The sequence below is a fragment of the Marmota monax genome, unplaced genomic scaffold, assembly GCF_021218885.2.
Source record: "Marmota monax isolate L192 unplaced genomic scaffold, Marmota_monax_Labrador192_F-V1.1 WCK01_AAM20220418_F8-fsc00007, whole genome shotgun sequence".
In the NCBI taxonomy this organism is placed as follows: domain Eukaryota; kingdom Metazoa; phylum Chordata; class Mammalia; order Rodentia; family Sciuridae; genus Marmota; species Marmota monax.
This window is the reverse complement of record NW_026692781.1, coordinates 6,798,630-6,818,305: the sequence shown is the minus strand read 5'-3', so window position 1 is coordinate 6,818,305 and position 19,676 is coordinate 6,798,630. Positions and strand designations below refer to the sequence as shown.

The window sequence follows — 19,676 nt, the reverse complement described above, 5'->3', positions numbered from 1 at the left end:
AAATAGATCACCTATTTTTATTTAGATACTGTCAGCTACTTCTTGTCAATGTCTTTCATGTGTCCTTGACTTCTTGCCCAAGAAGGATTTACAGCTGCTTAAGAGACGTCTTTGAAATGGCAAATGATTAACTCTACAGTTACTTGGAGTTAGGATATAGTATACTTAATATACTTTTAATACCTTTATTTTATTTTTATGTGGTGCTGAGGATCGAACCCAGGGTCCTGCACATGCTAGGCGAGTGCTTTACTGTTGAGCCATAACCCCAGCCCCTGATAATTAATTTTTTTTTTTTTAGTTGTAGATGGACACAATACCTTTATTTATTCCTATTTTTAAAAAAATATTTTTTAGTTGTAGATGGACACAACATCTTTATTTATTTATTTTTATGTGGTGGTGGGGATCAAATCCGGTACCTCATGCATGCCAGGCAAGAGCTCTACCACTGAGCCACAACCCCAGCCCAGGATATAATATTTATTTATTTATTTTTTGAATTTTTTAGTATTTATTCTTTTTTTTAGTTTTCCACGGACACAACATCTTTGTTTGTATGTGGTGCTGAGGATTGAACCTGGGCCGCACGCACGCCAGGCAAGCGCGCTACTGCTTGAGCCACATCCCCAGGCCCAGGATATAATATTAAAAAAAAAAAAAATTGTAGTTGTAGATGGACAGAATGGCTTTACTTTATTTGTTTATTTTTATGTGGTGCTAAGTGCCTCACACATGTTAGGCAAGCACTCTGCCACTAAGCTACAGGACCAGCCCAGGATGTAATATTTGATAATTTCATTTAATCATTTTAGTTCATCCTTTGGAATGATAGGAATAAAATGGAAAAGATTGTTGCACTATTAAATTACTTGATAAATGAAATCTTTAGCATAATCTGGGAGGCCCAAAACTTTGATTGAAACTGTTAATCATTTTTAGTACAAACACGTAATTTTAATTAACAGAAAGAGGATGCCTCAGTAAGACATTACATTAATATTTGCTTATTTCTAGCCTTATGTGTTACCCTAGGCTATTTTCACTTTCTTAAAAGTCTGTTTAAAACATTACTCAATCAATTAAAAGAAGCATTAAAAATAAGTTGTTTAAAATAAGTGGGTCATTTTTTTGACTATTAAAAACACTTTTAAATATTTTTTCCCTTTTATTTAATTTGCTGATGTTTGAACCCAGAGCCTCAAGCATTCTACCACTGCTTCATCCCCAGTCCCTAAGTATGTATGTATGTACACATATATGTATGTATTATGATATGGGGGAATCATACTAGGGCCTTGAACATGGCAGGCAGGTGTTCTGCTCAACTGCAATCATGTCATCAGTTTTTGAGGTACTGGCTTTTCTCTGTTAGCATAATATCTAAAATATTTTAGCATTGTGGATGGATTGTAGTCTTAGTTCTAAACTCCCTCTTTGGTTCTGTCTGTTCAGGCAACAGGCTTTCTGACATTACCAAGTAATTGTCACTTATTTAATGAGTTAATTAGTTAATTGTCTCCTGTAGAAGTTGACTACTGACTCCTTGTAGATGAGTTTCCTTCCCCTCCTGAGGTACACACTCTATCTTTCAGTTAAAAATCAAGTTAAAATAAACTGGGAGACTTCGGGAAAACACTGGCAGAATACCTCAGGGAAAGTGGTTCTCTGGTATCATTTATAACCCTAGACACTGGCTCAACCTGTTTCAGTTCATGTCAACCAAAGCATTTTTCTTTGTTGGCTGCTGTGTCCTTGGTGGCTTGTGCTAAGGCTATTCTATTTCCTGATATTTTAAAGTCAATAATGTTCTGAAATCTTGGAGATTATATAACTACAGTACACTTTCATTGTGTGTGGGTGTTTTCTGTGTAGGTAGTATGGTTGTACTGGAGATCAAATTCAGTTACTAGAGAATAAACCTCTGACAAAAAGGAATGTACAGGGCTGGGATTGTGGCTCAGCGGTAGAGCGCTCACCTAGCATGTGCGAGCCCCTGGGTTCGATCCCTATGTCCAACTACAACTAAAAAATAAATATTAAAAAAGGAATGTATAACTAATTCCCAAATTTTTGTCAATAATAAGAAATGTTTTCATATTCTCCCCCTCTTTTGTCATTTGCTAATTAAAGAAAGCAACATTGAAATACTTGTGAAGAGAGAACAAAGGTAACCATAATTCCATTTCTAATGTTTTCTTAATTTTTATTTTGTGTTTAGGATTTTTTTTTTCTTAATGTTTCATAGGAGTCAGGCCCAGAATTTCTTGTTAAAGAATTTGGGCATTTTTTTGTGATGCAGATGTATGCTTGCTTGTGAGTATGTATAGTCAAATTGTTTTTCAAAAATACTGAATTTGAGAAAAAGCAAGAGGTTCACAATAATATAAATAAATGGCATGCCTATCACTAGAAAAGAAAAATGGATAAGAATTTCATATACAGCTTTGGGTGAAAATATAGTAGCACACATATAAATATATGTACATATATAAATATACTCATTTATACATAAAACATCTATAGAAGGAAATATAAAAATTGATTGCCTCTGGGATATGGAATTGAGTGACTGGAAATAGAGGTGGAAGAAAGGCTTTTTAAAAAATATTTTTAGGTGTAGATGGACATGATACCATTTATTTATTTATTTATTTATATATGGTGCTGAGAATTGAACCCAGTGTCTCACACGTGCTAGGCAAGCACTCTACCAAGGAGCTACGACTCCAGCTTTTTGTTGTATATCTTTTGTACCTTTTGAATTTTGAATGGTTTAAATACTAGACTATTAAAAGAATAAATAGCCTAGCAGTAGTATACACCTGTAATTGCAGAGATTTGGGAGGCTGAGGCAGAAGCATCACTAGTTCAAGGTCAGCTTGGAACTTAGGGAGGTCGTATCCCAAACTGAAAAAATAAAAAGGAAAAAGTAAAATAAAATAAAAATGGCTGGGGAGGTAGATCAGTGATAGAGTACCTCTGGGTTCAATCCCTAGTACTGCAAATAAATAAAGTAAAAAGCCATTAGAAATGATGAAGAGTACCTGTTATTTCTTCCCTTTCACTTCAGCTGCCTTGATTCTGACCTCAGCCTCTTCTTTCACCTGGATTTTTGCAATAGCTACTACTTGGTCTCCTTGTTCCAGCCATTTCCTCTCTTCTCTACCTGTATTTTACATTGTTGCCAGGCATAGTACAGGTCAGATCATTTCTCTCTTCTCATCTAAAATTTCTAGTGATATAGTATGGCTCACAGAATAAAGTTCAGGCTACTTGGTTTGGCATTTAAAGTTTTCCACTATTTGCTCTTAAACTACTTTTTCTATCTTATGCTACATATCTTTGAATACAGGTTGAACATTCCTTCCCCCCCCCCCTCAGAAAAATCTAGTGAATTCCTTTTATTTTTATTTTTTAAATATTTTTTTTTAGTTGTAGATGGACACAATATCTTTGTTTTATTTATTTTTTTTTATGTGGTGCCAGGGATCGAACCCAGTGCCTCACACATGCTAGGCAAGCGCTCTACCATTGAGCCACAACCCTGGCCCTTCCTTTTAGTTATTTATTTTTTTTCCCACATTTTTATAGGGTGAACATTCCTAATATAAAAGTTCAAAATCAGAAATCTTCCAAAATCCAAGTTTTGAGTAGACATGATGATACAAGTGGAAAAATCCATACCTTACCTCATATGACAGGTTGCTGTAAAAAATGTAGGCACACTAAAAATACTGTATAAAATTTACCTTCAGACCATGTATTTAAAGGTATGTGTGAAATGGCTTAAACTGGTAAATTTTGTGTTATGTGTATTTTATCATAATAAAGCCAAAAACTTTTTAAAAATGAAAATAAAAATAATAAAGGTATGTGTGAAACATGAGTGAATTTTGTATTTCAACTTAGGTCCATCCCCAGAATATTTCATGTATATGCAAGTATTCCAAAATCCAACAACAATAAAGTCTGAACTCTGAAATATTTCTGGTCCCAGGCATTTAGGATAAGAGGTGCTCAACCTGTACTCTTTCTCTCTTTTTCTCTTTTTGTCTTAAGGATGGAAAGGAACTTTATTTAAAAAAAAAAGCATAAGGCAGGAAAGTATTAAACTCTTGCAATCTGTAGTCTCTTTATTAACATTTTTCTTCAGCTAACCCCTCCCCCACAAAAAGAAGAAAAGGGTTTTTTTTTTTTTTTTTTAAATTTCTGTGTTTACATTGGTTGTTTTGTTTTATTTGGTAGTGCTGGAATCAGGGCCTTGAGTATGCTGGATGCTAGGCAAGTGCTCTACCACTAGCTACATTGTGTTTATTTTTAGCTTGAAATATTCTGTCTTTCCATTTGCATTTGATCTGCGAACACACCCCGTGTGTGTGTGTGTGTGTGTGTGTGTGTGTGTGTGTGTGTGTGTTTGTTTTACTGGGACTCTAACCCAAGGATACTTTAATACTGAGTTACATCCCCAGCCATTTTTATTGTATTTTGAGACAGGGTCTCACTAAATTGCCCAGGCTGGCCTTGAACTTGCTATACTCTTCCCTCAATCTCTGGTAGCTGAGATTATAGGTATGTGCCTCTGTACCCAGCTTGAAATTGAATTTTATTTTTCCTTTCCTCTCCCTACTCCTCATCCCACCTGTTCTTAGAATCTTTTGGGTTTCCATAAATACATTTCTCATAGCATTTTTTAGTTTTTGATACTAATATCTCGTTGTGGTAGATTTGTTGTTCTCCTTAAATTCCACTTTTAGATTTCTTTGTGTTGATCCCTCTTTCCACTTGTACTTATCTCCCCAACTACCGTGCCTTTTTTCACTCTGGCCTGATCTTTGAGATCTGGGTAGAATGTGTCCAATTATGTCACATAGTGAAGAGAGAAGGAAGTAGCAAGTGATAGGTGTCAGTGGACTCCATAAGTATTAATATCTTACAGTTTGTTTTTCTTTATTATATGTTTGCATAGCTATTGTTTTGAGCCATCAAGGATTATTTCATTATATAGATTTGTGAAATATCTAGAGGACTGAGAAGACAAATGTTCTTGTTTCCTAAGGACTCACAATGGGTTAGTAGTAGAGTCAAAGTTTAAAACCAAGATTGCTAAAGGATTGGCTTTTATAGTCATATAGAAAGAAATTGACTCATTTGAGGTCGTATTTCTTGAGTTTTTTTTTTTTTTTGGTACAGGGGATTGAACCCAGGGGCATTTAACCACTGAGCCACATTCCCAGCCCTTTTTTTGTATTCTGTTTAGAGACAGAGTTTCACTGAGTTGCTTAGGGCCTCACTAAATTGCTGAGACTGGCTTTGAACTTGTGATCCTCCTGCCTCAGCCTCCCAAGTTGCTGGGATTACAGGTGTGTGACACCACCCTGGCTCCTGAGTGTTTTGGATAGCATTAGCTTGTTAAAAAAAAAGTCTACTTTGGACTACTTCTCATGCAGGTTGATATAGCACTTCCTGTGATAGTCTCTTATTCTGTTTTCAGAATAAGACAAAGGAAACATTTCTTATTTAATTTTCTTCTGGTTGAAAGAGCAGATGGCTTTGTTTATTCAGATTCATAGATATTTGAAATATCTAGCCAAAAAGCAAACTGGCAGTCCTTTCCTTTGATCCTTTTCCTTCATCTAGCTTATCAGAAGCAACCACTTATAACTATTAGCTATTTTGATATTGTCCTTCATATTTCCAGAAAATTTTGACTTAGTTTCCTTATTCCTTATTCTCCCATTTTCTTCTCCCATTCCTTTCAGTATATTTCTTTTTCTGTACCAGGGATTGAACCCAGGGGTGCTTAACCACTGAGCCATATCTCCAGTTCTTTTTATTTTTTATTTTGAGACAGGCCTCGTTAAGTTGCTAAGGCTGTCTTTGACCTTGTGATCCTCCTGCCTCAGCCTCCGAAGATGCTGGGATTACCAGTATGTGCTACCACAATTGGCCTCTCAATATATTTCTAATTTATATTAAATCAATATTTAGTATTTACATTATGATGACTATTCTGTTTATTTAGAGCCAAGTTGTGCATAATATTTCCTATTTTTGTACAAAAAATACTTTTGTATTGTTAAAAGTTAGCACATTTTTCATGTGCTTAGTTATTTATATGCCTATTACCCATTCATTAATTTTATAGCTATTTACTGAGGGCCAGGTATTAGTTTTGGTACTTTGGATATATTAATAAACAAACTAGACAAAGAATTTTTTCCTTCTGACACATTCTAGATGAGCGATGTACAGTAAAACATAATAAGTAAACCCTGTAGTATGTTAGAAGGTGACAGATGCTAAGGGGGTAAAGGGGCAATGTAAGTTGGGGAGTTGGGGAGTACATAGATACAGGAATGGGTTGTAATATTAAATAGGGTGATAAAAGTAGATCTCATTTAGAAGGTCATATTTTAACAAAAACTTATACTCCTCTTAGTGCTGTTTTCCCAATAACCAAATAACCTAACATTCCATTTTCCCTAGTGATTTTTTTTCCCTAGAGTCTTTGTATCTGTCCTAGACAGGACTAGGAACTCCAAAAGGCTGAAGCCTGCAGCAAAGATGTCCTGGGATTCCCTAGGTCACTTTCCAATGTTGGATCACCTGTTTCCTGAGTCCTACATCTTCCTTTTATTTAGTTTACTCTTTCTTTTTGGTAACAGGGAGTGAATCCAGGAGACACTTTATCACTTAACTACATCCCAACCCTTACTTTTGATATAGGGTCTCCCTAAGTTGCTAAGGCTGGCCTCAAACTTGTGAGTTTCCTGCTTTAGCCTCCTGAGTAGTAGGGATTATAAATCATTTCCTTTAAAAACAAAACAAAACAAAACAACCCTCCTACAGCTTCCTGAAAAGGTAGGAACAAAATACTGAGAACACAGTTATCTTAAAGTACTTTTTTTTCTATCTTTTTTTGGCTTTTGATGGTGCTGGGGTATGAACCCCAAGGCCTTATGCATGTTAGGTAAACACTCTACCACTGAGCTGCATCCCTAGTCCCTCAAAGTACTTTTGCCATAACCTTATATTTGATTGAAAGTTTGGGTCAGTTTAGAATTCTAGGTTGGAAATAATTTCTGTCAGAACTTTCTGGTGACCTGGTTTTCTCTCCTAAACTTTTAGGGTTGTTCTCCTCTGATGTTCTAAAAAAGTGGGTAGGCATTGGTAATAGATTTTTGTTCGTTTTTTTGTGCTTGACATTTAGTGAGCCCTATAATTCCCTTTGCTTTTGGGACATTTTTTGATCTTACTGTGTTGTTGGTTGACTGAAATAACTAAATCAATCTGCTACTACTCAAAGAGGGGAGCTTTAGTTGTTTGTCATGCCGTAGTACATTGTACCTTTAAAATAATAACCAGTTTCTTTGATAGGCAGGTATTAAAAAAACAAAACAAAAATCATTGTCAGGTTCAGAGGTGAATGCCTATAGTCCCAGCTACTGGGGAGACTGTGGCAGGAGGATTGTAAGTTCAAAGCTAGCCTTAGCAACTTAATGAGAACTTCTCTCAAAAAAAAATAAATGAATAAATAAAAAAGGACTGGGGTGGGTATGGCTCAGTGGTAAAGTCACCCCTGGGTTCAGTCCCCAGTATCAGAAAAAAAAAATACTAATGACATAAAAGGTAGAATTTTTAATTTGTTTCTTTTTCCCCCCAACTATTGAAATTTAGAACAAATGGAAGATATTGTTTCTTAGACCTTTCTCATTCAGTTCACATCTAGGGTTTTTTATGTCTTCCTCTCCTCCCATTCTTTTTTTTTTTTCTTTTTTTAATATTTATTTATTTTTTAGTTTTCGGCGGACATAACATCTTTGTATGTGGTGCTGAGGATGGAACCTGGGCCGCACGCATGCCAGGCGAGCACGCCACTGCTTGAGCCACATCCCCAGCCTTCCTCCCACTCTTATAGACAGTAGATATTATTTTCTCCTTTTTGGGTCCTGGCTTCTCATTCGCTTTTTTTAGTCTTTCTGATATCTCTTATATTTGCTTACACTCACACTCCCTCCCCCAACCCTGTACTGGGGATGGAACCCAAGGCCTTATGTGTGCTAGTCAGGCACTCTACCATTGAGCTATATCCCCAGCCCTTTTTTAGAATTTTATTTTGAGACAGAGTCTTGCCAAGTTGCCCAGGCTGGCCTCAAACTTGTGATCCTCCAGCCTCAGCTGCCTGAGTTGCTGTGATTATAGGTGTGCCACTGAACCAAGCTTATATATTGAGACAAAATATTCATTTAACATAAAATTCCCTTTTGTTGCCATTTAAAATATATAATTAAATTTTTTTTTAGTACATTTATAATATGTGACCCAAAGAGTGACCCCATCTCTGCCAGAGTACGGCTGCAGCAAAATAACCGGGGGGTGACGAACAACTTGTGTAGATTGATAACAGCAGGAGTAGAAGCCGTTTATTGTAGGACAGGAGCAGTATTTATACATTTTACACAGCTTATCTTAATTAGCATAAACTAGATACATCAGTCAACTAATAAGGAATGTCCACACTTAATGGCTTGCTGGTGTTACTTCACAAACCACTCCCTCTGGCATTTTGCCAGGCGCCATCCAGACTTGTTTACAGACTCTAACACATCTCCATTAAGCAATTGACTCCCATTTTCTCTTTCTCCCAGTCCTGGCAACCACTCTTTCTTTCTGATTGTGTGGATTTGCCCATTGTGGACATTTCATGTAGATTGGATCCAGTAATATGTGCCTTTTGTGTCTGGTTCATTAATTTAGAATATTTTCAAGGTTCATCCATGTTATAGCATGTTGTCAGTATTTCATGTTGTTCTCCCTCGACCCCCTATGGTACTGGGGATTGAACCCAAGGACTTAAACCTTAAGTCATAGCTGCATTCCCCAGTCCTTTTTTAATATTTTATTTTGAGACAGGGTCTCGCTAAGTTGTCAGGTCTTGCTAAGTTGCTGAGGTTGGTCTTGAACTTGCAATCCTCCTGCCTTAGCCTCCAGAGTTGTTGTGCCACTGTGCCTGGCTTACATTAGTCTCTGGGTGTTTCATTTTCACTATCCAGAGAAAAATTCTATGTTCATTATTCTTACTTTCTTTTCTTTGGTACCAGGAGTAGAACCCAGGAACACTTAACCAATGAGTCATTTCCCCAGCCCATTTGTTTTTTGTTTTTTAAAAAAATTTTTTTGTATTTGTAGTTGGACAGAATGCCTTTATTTTGTTTGTTTTATTTTTATGTGATGCTAAGGATTGAACCCAGAACCTCATACATGCTAGGCAAGCGCTCTGTCACTGTACTACAGCCCTAGCCCCCTCAGCCTGTTTTTATATTTTATTTAGAAACAGGGTCTTGCTAAGTTGCTTAGAGCCTTGATAAGTTGCTAAGGCTGGCTTTAAACTTGTAATCCTCCTGCCTCAGCCTCCTGAGCCTCTGGGATTACAGGTGTGTGCCACAGTGCCTGGCTCTTATTTTATTTTAATACTGGCCTTTAATTTACCTTTTCATAAAACATTTGATGGTTATAAAATGATAATGATTAATTTTAACTTATTAGTCAAATTTTAATTTTTCAATATGCTTTATTTATTTATGTTTTAGTATGCCAGTACTGAGGTCGATGGAGAACATTACATGACCCCAGAAGATTTTGTCCAGCGCTATCTTGGACTGTATAATGATCCAAATAGCAACCCAAAGATTGTGCAGCTCTTGGCAGGAGTAGCCGATCAAACCAAGGATGGGTGAGAACTTTTATATATTTTTTAAAAATTAATGTTCTGAAATATGTTATTAAAATTTTTTAAAAACAAAAATATTACTTATGAATATTTAGAATTTTAATATTAGTAAACCCATATCTTTCTTTGAAGTTTATAAAAAATAGCATTATTTACTGCCATTATGAAAGATACTGGCATTTCTTTCTTTTTGAAAAAAATTATATGGGAATAGTATGTTTTATAATAGTCTGAGTAGGATGGGTTCTGGGCAATTAGGTGTAATTTCTGACATCCATTCATTCAATAAATAATGAGTGCCTACAGTTACTTCAGGCACTGTTCTTTGTGCTAGAACTTATCAGTGAATAAACCACAGAAAGGAGATAAACAAAATTTTAAAAATGATAGTATGTTATGAGATTATAAGTGCTATGATGAAAAATAAACCAAAGAAGAGTTTAGACAAATTTATTAATTTGTCTATTTGTTTACTTGGCAAATATTGTGTTAACAAGCATCATTCGTCAGGCACTGTTGAATCTTATTAAAAATAAACAAATAAAATGAAGTTCTGACCTTAAGAAGAAGCTTGTAACCTAGTAGGAATGAAGATGACCAAGCAAAGAAAAATACAGCAATACTCTGGAATAAGACACTCTAATAGATATATATGGAACATACAGAAGGTACCCAAGAAAACATGGCTAACTGTTTTGGGGTCAAGTCAGAATCATGAAAGAGGCGATATTTGAGTAAAATTTGTCAAAATGAATACGAGCTTGCTGGTAGTTGGACAAATAGGGAGAAGAATTTCAGGTAAGGGAGCATGAGTGGCATGAAACATGGAGGGTGTGTGCATGTGTGTGAGCAGCAGTGTGGGCAGGATTGTGTTCCACTCCAGTGCAGTTGTGGCATTGCTTTTTATTGTTGAAGTGGAGTTGGAGACTTTGTGTGCTGAACTTTGACTATATCCTGCAAGCTTGTGACTCTTAGTCTTGGAGAGATACTTTTAGCTTGGTAAGCATATGGATATGAAGTCATCTTATTAGAGTGTCATCTTATTTAACTCAAGGGGGGAAAGTCACCATTATTTTTATTAAAATCATATGCTCCATATAGTATGGGGCAAAGGCAATATTTGTATGAATTATATAAAGAAAATATTTGCTTACTATGGCAGTTTCAAGCTACAGCCTTAGACTTCCAAGCGTCCAGGCTTGCTTTTCTACCTGTAGAGGTGCTTGTGTGAAAAACACTGAAAAATTAGGCAGCAAGGAGTCTTTAAAAATTATTACCATTGGGCCTGGGGTTGTAGCTCAGTGATACAGTGCTTGCCTAGCATGTATGAGGCACTGGGTTTGATTCTCAGTACCACATATAAATAAATGAAATAAAGGTCTTTCAACAACTAAGAAAATATTATTATTATTATTATTATTATTATTATTACTACTACTACTACTACTACTATTATGTTTTAGTTGTAGTTGAGCACAATGTCTTTATTTTGTTTATTTATTTTTATGTGGTGCTGAGGATCGAATCCAGGGCCTTGTACATACTACGTGAGCGCCTTACCAGTGAGCCACAACCCATTTAGAAAAATGGCAGGTTGGAGTGGGACAAGACTTGCACACAGTGAAATCTGATTAGGTGACTATTGAGAGGGCTAAAGTAAATAAAGGTTGAGTACAGGACTAACATTGTATTCATTTTTATTGTCCCATAGAACCTAGCACAGTGCATGAAATTTACTATATTCAACAAATGTTTGTCAAATGCATATTTTATGAATGGGAAAGATTTTTGAATCATTATAAATGTCAGGTATCAGGGAACATGTATAGTATTGTCTAGTCTCTAAAAATGTCAAATCACCTAAGTCACTGGATCATTTAATTAGAGTCTCAATAGTGATTAGACAGTAATACCTATGAAAATTTATTTTTAATTAGAATTCCTTCAGAATATTAAAGTTTACATATACATTAAGTTCTTTTAGAAAATATCAATGCATTATTAATTTGATCTGAGGTCTGCTTTTAAATATCCATATCTTTTCGGTTGCTTTCTTTTGTGACCATCTACTCTTGTCCATTTCAGTAGGGTATCTTATTTAAAGCATGAGGTTTTCTAAGTCAAGCTGCATTATTAAAGTAGGATTTTTTTTTTTTTTTTATGTGGCCAAGTGTAATCAAGGGCAAGGGCTAAAGTTGCCAGAACAAAACAGATCAGTAATGTGTTTTGTCTAGTGGCAAAATCTAATAATGTTGAGCAGAGTTTACTTTTTTGGGAGGAGGGTACTGGGATTGAACCCAAGGGCTTAACAACTGAGCCACATCCTCAGCCCTTTTTATTTTTTATTTAGAGACAAGGTCTCACTAGGTTTCTTACAGCCTTGCCAAGTTACTGACTTTGAACCTGTGATCCTCTTGTCTCAGCCTCCTGAGCTGCTGGGATTACCAGAGTTTACTTCTTTTTTTTTTTTTTTTGGTGCTGGGGATTGAATCCAGGGCCTTGTGCATGCGAGGCAAGTACTCTACCAACTGAGCTATATCTCTAGCCCCAGAGTTTACTTTTTAAAGTACCTGTTTTAGTTAAATAATAATAATAATAATAATAATAATAATAATAATAATAATAAATATGTGGGCAGGTGTTGTGGCTCAGTGGCAGAGGGCTTGCCTGGGATGTGTGAGGCACTGGGTTCAATCCTCAGCACCACATAAAAATAAATAAAGGTATTTTTTTGTGTACGACTAAAAAATATTTTAAAAAAAATGTTCTATTTCAATTTTTAAAATTTCTTAATCCCTTCCTCCCAAATCTTTGGAATCAGACAGGGATCGTGTAGGAAACCTGACTCATAGAGTTAGGTTATAAAAATTATAAATGACTGTATGAAATGTGAATTATTTCTAGAAGCAAAGGTGGAGTTTTCTAGAAACACATAGGTTCTTAGTTGTCTCTTCATAAGTCTTCTCCAGAGATTCCTGAAGTTCCTGAAATATAATAAAGTATGAGTGGATTCATATCTACAGTTTTCTGGGAAGAATCTTAGATTTTCATAAAGGTCTATGACTTCAAAAACCTTAGTATCATTATTAAGTCTTTTAAAAATAATTTTAATTCAATAGAATCAAAAGCTTCAGTGTTTGACTCATTCAAATAAGTCAATCTTTCCTCATTTAACACATAGAGGAAAATAAGGCCCAAAGAGATTGACTTTCCCAATAACACAAAATTAGTTCTCCTAATTTTTAGTCCCTTTTTCTTATAATCATTTGTAAAAATAGATATTCTTTTTTCTCCCTCTTTCTGTATTACCCAGGGCAGTGAGGAAAGATTAAAATTGTTCAATTGGTACTTTTTTGTGGGGGACGGGGGGTACTGGGGATTGAACTCAGGAGTACTCTACCACTGAATCACACCTCCAGCCCTTTTTTGTATTTTATGCAGAGACAGAGTCTCACTGAGTTGCTTATTAGCACCTTGCTTTTGCTGAGGCTGGCTTTGAACTTGCAATCTTCTTGCCTCAGTCTTCCAAGCCACTGAGATTACAAGCATGCATCACCATGCCTGGCCAATTGGTACATTTTCCCCACATATGAGCTATGTTCCTTGATTCTTTTGTACTTTTGATGATGAGTTGTATAGGTGTGTCATTTGAAATTATAATACATAATATTACTTATAATTACCCATGAAGAAGTAAAATCAAGTGAATGAGTAGAACTCATTCAGACAAGTTTTAGTTATTTGGTTAAGTAAGAGGAAAAAGCTGGTTTAAGAGTAGTCAATATCATGTTCTTTTGTGCTTTGCTCCTCTCTCCTCCATGTTTTATAGCATGTAAATAGCTACAATGCCCAGGAGACCAACAAGACCAAAAGAATTATCCAGCTTGAAATGTCAGCAGTGCTGAGATTGAAAAATTATGATCTAGAGACTTGATCACTTTCAGATTTAATTATTTTTGGTGTGGCTTTCTCTCCTTATGTGATGGTAGTATCTGTTGATTAGTTCGTTAATTTGTTAGGGCCTTAAAAAAGGATAATATTCCATTCCTCCCTGGAATATACACACCCTTCATTGGTATTTGGTTACTCTGAGCTACAGTTCATAAAGTAAAGGCAGATTAATTAATTTGCCTGATATTTTCCCTTTCTTTACTAGCCGGTAACATTTTATATTTGTTCCAGGTTGATCTCCTATCAAGAGTTTTTGGCATTTGAATCTGTTTTATGTGCTCCAGATTCCATGTTCATAGTGGCTTTCCAATTATTTGACAAGAGTGGAAATGGAGAGGTGACATTTGGTAAGGGAAAAAAAAGATTATAATGATAAGTAAAGTTATGATGTTGGTCCAATCTTTAATTGCTAAATCTAATAACTGATTATAGATTTATGCTTATTTAGAACCTAGTCAATAAGAGAAGTATTAATTTCCTAAGAGGTTTACAAAGATAAAAGTGGTTTTATTTTCTTCAAATTGTTAGACTACTTCAAAAATTAAGGAATCTAGGAATGCTGTTGGTTCAGCTTATTAGGTCACTGACACTTTCGAATTCCTAAAATAGGTGTTGCAAAATTTTCTTGTACTGGACCAGCCTGTGCAAAATTCTTTATAAAGTAGACTGGAGCAACCTTCTCATTCTTTATGGGATTTTTGGATAGGGAATTTAAACCTTCTCTGTAGCATCTTTGGAAAATTGCTACTATGCCATTTTTAACACCAACAATGAAACTAAAGGAGGAAGTTAAGATAAAATTAATTAGTATTCTCTGAACCTTCTGTTTTAGAGTTTTGGTTTTAGGAGACAGGGCTATAATATTAAAATAACCATCTGACTTGGATATAGAAATAGACTTAAGTTCTTTGGTAGACACAATCTAACACATTGTTGATGCCTTACAAGTATGCAAACTAGGATTTTTATATGTGGTCTGCATTAGTTTTTAAAGGTACTTATTTGTAGAAATTAGTTTATGCTTAGTGAAAGTATTGGCTAATTTTTCCTGTAACAGGCTTTTCAGTAAAACTAGTGTAGCATGTTCAAGGATGTTGAACTGCCCTCTTATTATTATTATCATTTTTTAATATTTGAAAGTATTTTGTTGTGGTTAAAAAACAAAAAATAAAATTTACCATCTTAACCATTATTGAGTGTACAGTTCAGTAGTGTTTAGTGTGTTCACATTGCTGTGAAACAGATCTCTAGAACTTTTTCCTCTTGCAGAACTGAAATTGATGAACTTGATTCATCTTTTTATGATATGCATTAGCATGAATATTTATGGAGAAACCCTTGAAAATAAGGCTTTCCCTGAGCCACAAAACTCAATGTTTATTCATTGTGATGTTTGAGTTATAAAACACGTCCTTTACTTAAACCTGAAGGAAGAATTATCACAACAATGGTAAGACTGGGAGAAAATATTGGAAAGACCAGTGGCACCTTGGCTGTAACTTTGGTGAACACATTTTCCAGCTTGGCCTCGACTGTTTTTCTTCCTCTGCCCATTGATCCAATTGTCCTTTATATGAGAAGACTTTCCTCAATAAATACTATGCAAAGCTCTTTAAATTTCTGCATGTATTTTGGCATTCTCCTTGCTTTGGAGAATTCATTCTCTCTCGCCATTTTGCCTTCTAAAGAATGTTGACTTTCCATGTAAGCACCCAGATTCTATAGTTTAAAGCACAAAACCTATATCATCTCATCATTCAGTGTCAACCTTGTACTACTAATAATTGCTGCATTTTCTATTTTCAGTAAGTATCACACATGCTCATGTGTCTCACTTCCAAATGTGGTACACAAAATCTTGGGAAATAATTTGATTCAAATGTCTGTGTTGGTGACAGCATACCTGTGCTTCTATTCTGTGTGCATTAAGACTTAGATTTCTTAAAACCAAATTCTGATTTATTTTGTCCCTCTACCTTGGTATCATGTCACCTCCAATTGATTGCTTTTCCCAGCTTCTATTTTTAAAAATAAATCACTCAAGTCACTTTACCCAACAAACCAACAACAGAGACCCATACCATTGTTGATTAGTAGATTAAAATGAGTGTTGGAAGTAGCTGAATGGTTCATGTACACTTTATTTCTTGCAAATAAAAGCTTTTACTTATTAAATCCCAAATTTGTTCTTTTATAGTTTTTTTATTTTTCTTTTAGACTATGATTTGTGAGTTAGGATTTCAAGAAATAGAATTAAAACAAAGTAAATTGGTTTAGTTTTTTTGCACCTGGTATGGACTGAAGAACATTTGAACCCTCTAGAATCTTGCTTTCATTTTTCTGCTCCATAATCTAGAGACAGGATTATTATGGAAGAAGAAAAAGTTATACCCACTTTTGACATTGTTCTTGGGGTAGGCCAGCTATATGGCTTTCTTGATGGTGGTCACCTATTTCTTAGGGACTTTGACCATTTCCCTTTCCTGTCCTGTCTCCACATTTTTGAGGATCTGTTTTTAGACACTTTTTAAAAAATGATTTTTTTTTTTCCACAGTGCTTAGATTTGAACCCAGGGCCTTATACATTCTGGCAAGCTCTCTAACACTGATTTATATCCTCAGCCTCATTTTGGAACAAAATATTTTTAGCTAAATTGAAAGGAATTATAATAAAGGAGAGAAGACTAATTTTGTACTTTAATAAAAGAAGATAATCATTGAAACTATTACTTATAGGAAATGCCATTTTAACAAGATTTCTAAGACCCCACTTATTTCAGGCTGTATTCAAGACTACAGAATTTCTGCATAAGGAAATAATTAACTTGCAGTTTATTTTATAGGATTTTGGATCTGTGATAAAGGTCAGTTTTTATGTTTGTACCCACTTAATATATTGAATTGTGCTAATATATTGGTAGATACATGTTTAGGTAAAAGGAAAATTTAGATTCATTCTAACTGGAGTTAAATCTTTTCCAACAAGTGGCCTATGTTTTCTAGTTTGGAGCTATTTATAGTTTTCTTTGGTGCACATAAGGGAAGAAAGTTAGGAGAGAATATTGGATTCCAGGCACAATGGTGTGGGGAAAACTATTATGCTATCAGTATCTCTTGTGGACTGCAATGATAATGTTAATGTTTTCTGTGTACGTATATATATTGTTCTCATCTATGCTTTTGTTTTTTTAGATATGGTTTTTATATACATCAAGTTATATACTTAAACTGTGTTGTGTATCTTTGCAAGTATTTATACAAATGGCAGTATTGAACAACATTTATTTACTTGAGTGCTAGACAAGTTTTATTTGTTTGAGGTACTTTCATTCTGGGAGAGAGGATTTTATGCTGGGGTCTTGGTGATGCATTTCAGAAAATGAAAGCTCAGAAAAAGGGTTCTGGAGGTTTTTTTTTTTTTTTTTTTAAGAGTAAATAAACTATTAGTTGTTTCCTCTTTGATGTTCTTTTAATAAAACTTCTAATGCATGCTGTAGGTAATTACTTAATGGCTTGTGTATCTGTTACTGCCAGGTGGCATGAGCCTTGTAGAGGCCGTTGCATGACTGGTGTGTGCTGGGTGCAGTGCAAATTTGCCTTGATCTTCCTATCATCCACTGAATAGCATACTTGATATCATTAGGTTGAGGTCACCTAGTTAGGTGGTTATACTACATTTTGTTGTCAATAGCTACCATGCATTTGTCCAAAATTAAAAGAAAACGTCTGTTGCTTTAAAAAAGAGTAATTGTTAAAAAAAACAAACAGCAAAAAGAAGCTTATTAACTCATCAGTGAATATGATATGTATTATGTGTTCTGAGTTCTCTATTAAACACTCATCATCATTGTTACCCAAAGTGTTTGCTTAGGAATGGGAACTCTTAAAAGTGATCTTTTCTAAAGGTATATCCTCACCCCCTGACTAATATAACCCTCAAAAAGCAGGGATACCGTTTAATTTAGTACTGTGTGGGCTATAGAATGTATAGCAAATTAAAATATGTTCCATTTGTGCTTCTTTTTCCCTAAAGGGAGAATATATTGGAGTGGTTTAGGCATAACTACTGCTTTAATTTAAAGGATTAGGAGATAGAAGTATAGATATGAAAAATATTGTACTCTTTCTCCATGGAAACAGACATAGGCATGGAAAAATATGAAATTCTAAAGGTGACAGACAGCTAATATAATTTGGAATGAAGTAGAGCTTCACCTAAGTGTTCAATTAAATCAGGAAGAATTTTTGAGATTCTTTGCTTCATGTCATTTTCAGACATCACAAGATCCTTTTAAAAAATACTCAAGGAGTCTACGGCCATACCACCCTGAACGCGCCCCATCTCCTCTAAAAAAATACTCAAGGATACTGGAGTAGATTTAGAGTTTGAGGTTAAAAAAAGGACACAGTGTGTGTGTGTGTTTTTTTTTATGCTATTTGATGGTAGACTGTTGAAACAGCTGGCTTCTGTAATCATAGATGTTCTTTAAATGTGAATTTATCTTTCCTGAGAAATGGATCTTTACATATTTTTGGCAGAGAGACTACTTTATTGACTGATCATACAATATTCCCTTCTGGAGGTAGGTAAAGAGATAATAGAAATACTTTTCCCTCACAGAAACAGGGGGGCTCACCTAGGACACTAATGGCATACCTGGGAGTAGAACCCTGCAGTCTGGGACTGAGTCTATATGCTATGTTGGTTAGAACTTCCTCTACAAGTTTCCTGTTGTTGGTCTTTCTGTTGTTGTTCTTTGTTTTCCTTTATTTTCTTTTTTGGCCACTTAGTTGTTCCTACTCTTTTCTACAAATTTTCCTTCACCGAGAAATTCTTCACTTCCACAAGTCTCACCATTGTGTTTGTTCACTTATACACAAGGATATTCACTGTACATGATGAGTGTCCTAAAAGCTTCTCTGACTTCACTTAAAGAACTATGCTGGTGAAACTCAGTTATTGAGGAATTTTCCCCTCTCACAATCAGAATATTTTGTCTCAAGTCTATAAGTTGGAAGCAGTGGCTCCTGCTGGGCTGGAATCCTGGAATCAGGATGTCAAGTTGGGCTGATGGTAGGTGGGCTGTGTCACAGGGCTGATGGCTTGTATACCTACAGGAGGAGTTCTCTGGCCACACCGTTGGTACAGCAGCTCCTTCCAGGCTCATTCATGGAACAGGCATGGTGGCAGTCTTGGAGAAGAGTGCCAGCCCCGGTCAGAGGTAATTTTGTACTGCAGAAAGGTGAACAAGACCAGTAGGAAGCTCCCATAAGAACCAGGGGAGGGATGAGGGTGGATGAGATGGGGAGACACAGTGTGGGCTACTGGGGAAATTGAAACCTCTGTTAAGACATATTTACATAAATATATATGCTTCAATGTGTATTTCGTCTAGTCCAATCATTATAAGTTACTGATACAGCTAAACTGACTAATGTTATATACATCTGTGAACATTTTTATTTAATCACAGTTGTCACCATTACCTGCCTTCCTGACAAATCATTGTGCTCCTCTCCTTTGAGCAAAGAGAACATTAATGACAAGCTATTTTTGTATCTGGCCCCAATTCCCTTTTCAATGGAATTATCAAACAATCCCTTTTGTAAGCCCATTCTCTGCAGGAAGTGAAAAAGTGGTCTCTTGTTTTCTAGATGTCAGAAAAGGAATGGATTCCTGTTTCTCTTAGCAATGCCAACCTGGTATAAAATACTAGATGGTTATCTTGCTGCCAGTAGATATGACTCTTATATCCCTTTCATCCAGTTTAGAACTGTGGCTACTGAAATAACACTCTAAAGGAGTGCTATTTACAGCTAAAGATCCTTGTTTGCCACTGGAAAGACGGGATTCTCTTTGGGTTGGAAACTTGCTTTGCAGTTCCAGTCAGATGTTGTGGATATATTTGAAATTATTGGTGATAAACCAAGTAAGATAATAACATCAGCTATTTGACTTATTGCCTCACACAAGTATAAGCTTTCCAATTCT

At 35.5% G+C, this 19,676-nt stretch overlaps 1 protein-coding gene across 3 annotated transcripts in view; it reads left to right on the top strand.

The window, feature by feature from the left end:
- Slc25a12 (solute carrier family 25 member 12) overlaps positions 1-19,676 on the top strand; it is a 170,514-nt gene that overhangs the window by 102,672 nt on the left and 48,166 nt on the right. For 2 of the 3 annotated variants that reach the window (XM_058580186.1, XM_046447385.2), the window contains exons 3-4: positions 9,594-9,736; positions 13,916-14,031. In XM_058580186.1, coding sequence (XP_058436169.1) covers positions 9,594-9,736; positions 13,916-14,031 — 259 coding nt within the window. Of the gene's footprint in view, positions 1-9,593; positions 9,737-13,915; positions 14,032-18,802; positions 18,907-19,676 lie in introns of those variants that run through there. The other variant, XM_046447386.2, reaches the window with a different exon arrangement.